The following is a 6,000-nucleotide window of genomic DNA, read 5'->3' as shown; positions in this document are numbered from 1 at the left end:
CTGTCTGCATTTGTAATTCTCTCATTCACAAAGCCTCTCCATATAGGTGGAAGCATCTTACTACTTTGTTTTGTCAGAAGACAAAGAGAGTTGTGTTTTACCACTTACCTACTGAAATACATATTCATTATAAATTACCCTCCTTTAATTTTTCCTTTATTGTACAATTAGGACAATATATTGTTGCTGTTTTTTTTTTGAAATTTGTATTGGTAGGTAATATTATCCACAAATTACCTTTCAGGATAGTAAGGGGAGTGTTAAAGATACTAGTTACAAAAAGAGGACGATGGTCTGATTGGGTGGAGAACTGCTGCCTCCTCGCTTTGGCCCCAGGAACTTAGGTGCAGGCATGTCCGCGATGAATCAAATTGGATCTTGAGTGAATCTTCCAAATTAAGTCATTTGCTATCACTCTTCTGAAAGATGGCTCTATTTAAGTAGAGAATGCAGGGTCCTATTCAGTTTACTTACAAAGCCATGCAGGGTGTTCAGTAAATAGACATACCAATAACAGCAGTGAAGAACTGACTCATAGATGCAACATAAACAATCTGTTGTATGTCTGAGAAAGGCCTTAGAATTTTTTTTTTGTTTGTTTCCATGCAACATTGATAACAGAGGAGTGGAAGCCAGGATCAAAGTTCCTTGGTTCTTCTTGTCTGCATGATCTGAATTATAATCTATAAGACTAATAAAGGTAAATTTGAGATTTAGCTGCTTCGACAACCAGAGTGGCTGGATGGTAAATGTGAGGATATTAATGCTCCTTTCTCTCCTGTCTCATGTGGAATCTTTGGGGGAGGTTCTAAGAGTAGGGAGGAAGAATGGACATTTGGTTTGTGAATATACAGTAGAGGTAGATGTTTGGTCTTGACCAAAGAATTCTGTAGCTCTAGTTTGCTCTTCAAAGCTGTTCAATGCTGCCCTACAGATTTGCTCTATGGCCTGCCAGGGGCACATGGGGCTGCCTGGGAGCACTTCCTCTCCACTTGCTTGCTTAATTCTCCCTTCTGCAGATCTCAACTCCTGTCACTTTCTCAGGGAAGTCTGCCCTCACCCACCAGTCTGGTCTGATTCCTTTGTTGTGGGTTCACTTCAGAAGCATGTTTTCCCTTGAGATCCCTTATCTCAGTTTGTAATTACATTCATTAGCAGAGACTATGTGGTTTATGTTGGCATCTTCTGAGAGCAGGTTATCTTATTTATGCTCTCCGTTTATTCCCGTGCTTAGCCAGTGCCTGACAAGGTAGGGACTCAGTACATAGCTGTTCAATGAATAAGTGTTTGCTCCAAATTCCAGAACTATCAACAGCTACTATGCTTACGAATATGCCCGTTGTATCTGTAGCCCATGGTGTTTGACAGCTGTCTTCTATTTGTTGAAGAGCTTGGTAACTTGGGATTTTGTAGAGATCAGTAAGGACTGGTGGGAACACCCAAAAGACCCATCAACTCGGTGATTTAGGACTGCTTTGCTTCTCCAGGAACTCCACTCCACCCCCACCAGCAAAAACCAAACCCAGGGTGTTTGAATTTAACAATAGTATGTGTGTGTGCATATGTGTGTGTGTGTTTAGCTGGAAGGTGGCTAGAGAACAAGGTGGAAGGGCCAGAGCTTCTGTTCCCTCCACCCATAAATGTTTGGCAAACACCCTCTAAAGAATCACAATGTGTCCGCTGCCTCCTGGCATTAAACAAAGAGAGCATCGTAATTGCGGTCCCTGGCGAGGTGGGATCTTCGGGGCGCTGCCACCACCTGATTCTGGGTTAGGGGAAGGGGGCGTGACCCCATCTCCCCGGTTAAAGTGGACGGCGTGTGAGTGAGAGCCTTTCCTGCCCCCTCTGGGTGTGCCCCCGCGGGCTTCCCCACCCATATGTGTGAGACCCGTCAGGGAGGCCCGCGATCCGCCCAGGGCCCGGGGCCGGCCCGGCCGGGCGCCGCGTGCAGGTGCGGAAGGCAGGCGGCGGCCCGGTGCGGGCGCGGGGGCAGCGTCGGCGGCCGGGCTGCGCGGCTCGGCTGCGGGCGGCAGGAGGCAGCGTCGGCCCAGGCGGCGGGCGGCGAGCGAGCCAGCGCGCGGTGATGTCAGTGGCGGCCCGGCTGGCAGCAGCCGGTACTTCCTGTGGAAAGGCGGGCGGGCTCGGCTGCAAACCCCACTAGCCAGTGTCAGCCTCTCGGCGGGAGGAGGCGGCGGCGGAGGAGGAGCAGGGGGAGGGCTGTCAAATTCGGGAGCCAGATTTTTTTCCCTTCCCCTGGCAATCCCTTCCGCTTCCCCGGCTCCCGGCGTGACATCTGCGGGCCGGGGACCTGCATGTGTGTGCGCGCGAAGGAGCGGAAGAATGGCAGTGCTCAAACTCACCGACCAGGTAGGGGGCGGCGGCGCCGGCGGGCGGGACGCGCGGGCGCGGGGCGGCGCGGAGCCCGGCGGGGGGATGGGGGCGCGGCTGGAGCGCGCCCGAGAGCTGTTTACTCGCGGCGAAGGGGAGGAGTGTGTGCGGCCGCCGGTGCCTCCGAGAGCCCGCGGCGGCAGCTCCCCTCCGCGGCGCCGTCCCCGCCCTGGGCCGTCGGAACTGCGCGCCCGACTCTGGGGCAGGGCCCTTGGGCGCTGGGCAGCCGGCGTGCGGGAGTGCGGCGGCCGCGGGCCCGGCGGGGCTGGGGAGGGGGCCGGGGGCTCGAGGTGCTCTCGGGACTCGCACCGCGCCGCGTTGCGTGGGCGCCGCCGGCCCGCGCCCCCGGGAGGAGGACGCTGCACGAAGAGGGAGAAAGGATCGCAGACTGGGACCCCTCCCCAAACCTAGCAGGAGTCCTGCCCAGAATGCGGCTCTTGTGTGGCCGGGCTGTCTTTATTTATCCGTTGGATGTGACATCCGACTTCCTCTTTAGTTGCCCCAGGCTGTGTGCGTGGTGCGGGATGGGGACCCCTGGAGACCGCCCTTTCGGATCGGGCCGGTCCCTCTGAGGAGGAGGTGAAGTCGGCTTGGATCCTCCACTCACAGGCGGTGGGCTACGGTCTGCCTGTGTCCACCAGCTTTGTTGGCTTTCCTTGCTGAGACACCACACAGGGCAGCTCTGGAGTCCTGGCTTGGAGAGGTGGGGTTATTTGCTGAATCGGATTGACAGTCCTCGCCGCAGGTCTGTGGATGGTAACAGCCACCTTCGCGGACTCTGCTGCTCTTACATTGACACTAACAGGCGCCAGACCAAGTTGTATGACAAAACTCTTTGCAGCTCTTTCCACGAAAAAAGGAAACGGCTTGCTACCCCCACCCCCGTTTATTCGTGGGTAGTGAAAGGAACTTTGTTTTGGGGTCCTGGTAGGCAGAGAGGCAATCTTGACTTTGACTACAGGGTCAGACTTACCAGCCCTTGGTATTAAATACCTCAAACTTGTCCATGGGTTGCATCTGCTGCCTTGCGTTCTCCAGTTAGTATCCAGCCAGAACATCTTGCAACTGAAGTGCAGTCCGTCACCACAATGATTTGCAATGATTTGTTCTCCTGCCTTTTAGATTCAATTTTTTTAGCTTGTTTTTCCTAAATATTTACAGGTGTTTGGCGGGGTTGGTGATGGGGAAATCACTGAGTTAAAATTCATGTTATTGTTAAATTTAGTAAGACGAGCAGCTGGTACTTGTGATGAATGTATTTGTTCTCATTGGTTCCAGAGCATTTAAAAGTGTAAGTTGATATCAGGATTTCCTTCACCTTTTGGTCACATACTTTGCCAACTGTTAGACATTTGCTTATTTTAAATCCTACAGTTTTAGCGTGTCTTGGGCCTGTCATCTTTGCTAGTACACGTTGCTGTACTTGTCTGTTAATCCCTAGATCTTCAAAGTACAAAGAATGGTTCTAATAGGTATTGTTATCACATATAAGAAAGAACATCACATAGAAGTTTAGAGTTGTAAGGACTCTAAGGATGATCTAGCCCAAACCCTTCATTTTCTAAATGACAAAACAGATCTGGAGAAGTGAAGCAAGTCTTCCTCAAAGAATGCCAGCTATAGGCCTGCAGGACTGGGACTAGCTCTTGTCTTCTGCCTTCCAGGTGCTTGTACTTTCTGCTACAGTTGGTATAGGATAGCTCCATCATCTCATTGGATGTGTTGTAAGGGTTACAAGAAAACATCTCTTCCTAGATCAAGATCAACCCTAGTGAGAAGTGTATTACTTGGTCTTACAAAGAGAGGAAGTTATTCTTCAGGGCTTATCAGAGCAGGAATTTCAAAGATGTTGCCTTTTAAGATGTTTCCAAGTATATTTCCTTCCTTCCCCCAATAAACTAGTATGAGTATGGAGAGAAAGGAAGAGTCACACAACGTTTATTTGGTTCCATCTCCAGATACGTAAAAAGAACCTAAGGCGTTTTAAGATTCAAGAACTTCTGAAAATGTCCAGTCTATCTTGGGACAAAGTCAGAAGGAGATGGGGTGGGGAAGTGGCCTGGGTGGGGTGGGGTGGTGAACAACGATGGTTTCTGTGTAGCTTTAGGTCCAGGAAGTAAGTGTGTGGTCTTTCTTGCCTTATATAGTCTTACCTTTTCTGTTTGAGACTCAATTCTTAGAAGTCAGTTCTTAACCTCACAGATTAACTTTTAAAACCATTTGCTTAGACCACTGCTAGAAGAGTTTTGCTCCATCATTGTGGGCAGGGAGCCGCCCGCCTGCTTGGAATCCCTGCCTTAGAGTTTGTACAGGAGTACCTTGCTCTCCATTCAGCTTCTAGTAAAACAACCACTTCTTAATTTCTCCCTCCTTTTTTTTTTGTGTGTGTGTGTGTCAGGGTCTCACTCTGACTCGATAGTATGATCATGGCTCACTACAGCCTTGGCCTGCCAGGCTCAAACATCCTCCCACTTCAGCCTCCCCAGTAGCTGGGACTATGGGCGCGTGTGCCACCACACCTGGCTAATTTTTGTATTTTTTGTAGACACAGAGTTTCGCCATGTTGCCCAGGCTGGTCTCGAACTCTTGGGCTCAAACAGTCCACCTGCCTCAGCCTCCCAAAGTGCTGGGATTACAGGCATGAGCCACTGTGCCTGGCACCTCATCTGTTGAATGCCCTATTTGTGAAGTGAATCTTGATTTTTGCTAGGCCTCTTGGATTTTTTACTGTTGATAACCTGAAACACAAATTGCCTGGATTTGTCTTTAAATGTGGCAAAAGACAGGGGTGACAGATGATGACATTTTCTCTCCAGCTAAAGCTGGGTGCAGGAGCTTGCTAGGTGAAGCAGACACTACTTCAGCAGTCAGTCCTGTAGTGACCTCTTAATCTTGTAAGAGAAGGAAAATGTTTTTTCCTAACTCTTTTTTTTTCGGGAGAGTAAAAAGAAAAAGGGAGAGACCAGTGTGATTTTTAGTCTTTTTTTTTTTTTTTTTTTTTCACTGTAAAAAAGGAACTGGGAGCTATCACTACAAACAAACAAACTTGGCATTTAGCACTTCTGCATTTGTAACTTTTGTAACAGTGTCCCTTCTGTTTTCCTCTTCACAGGGCACACATAATTTTTCTTGCAGCCTTAGGGGGCACTAACCATCCTGGTTTGTGCAGATTGACTGGTGTCCCAGCATATGGGGCTAAAACCGGGAAAATTCCAGGCAAACTGGGAGGAACTGGTTACCCTGTGTAACATAGAACATCCTCAACTATGTCATTAATATAATAATGTAATTAGTTCCTTGTATGTGGACATTAGGAGTTTTATATTTTTTGGTAAAGTGAGATAATTTTAAGTTTGGGAAAGAAAATTTTGTTAAATACAGATCTAAGGCATTTGACTCAAAGATAGCCATGAAACCTTTTTGAAAATTGATTTGATATTGACTGTTTTAGGGTGTTCTTTATGTCATATAGTTAAAGGCACTGTAGTCATTTTAAGTGTGTGGTCGTATCTTCAGCCTGGATCTCTACCCGAAATTTATTTTCAGAGTTATGAAGCTAGGATGGTAAGTTCTGTTGCATGTTTAAAGTGCCCACTATTCTTACCTGCATTT

The 6,000-nt window shown here is 48.7% G+C and overlaps 1 protein-coding gene across 4 annotated transcripts in view; it reads left to right on the top strand.

Moving 5' to 3' along the window:
- The first annotated feature begins 2,078 nt into the window (after positions 1–2,078).
- The window catches only part of ANKRD44 (ankyrin repeat domain 44), a 348,412-nt gene continuing 344,490 nt past the window's right edge, over positions 2,079–6,000 (top strand). The window contains exon 1 of one of the 4 annotated variants that reach the window (XM_031008706.2): positions 2,079–2,367. In XM_031008706.2, the coding sequence (XP_030864566.1) occupies positions 2,341–2,367 (27 nt within the window). In that variant the 5' untranslated portion in view covers positions 2,079–2,340. The remainder of the gene's footprint in view (positions 2,368–6,000) is intronic. The other 3 variants (XM_055379331.2, XM_031008708.3, XM_019022688.4) reach the window with 3 other exon arrangements.

The sequence above is a fragment of the Gorilla gorilla genome, chromosome 11 (assembly GCF_029281585.2).
Source record: "Gorilla gorilla gorilla isolate KB3781 chromosome 11, NHGRI_mGorGor1-v2.1_pri, whole genome shotgun sequence".
In the NCBI taxonomy this organism is placed as follows: Eukaryota; Metazoa; Chordata; class Mammalia; order Primates; family Hominidae; genus Gorilla; species Gorilla gorilla.
Note: the sequence above shows the minus strand (reverse complement) of the source record. Positions and strands in the feature narration are given on the sequence as shown.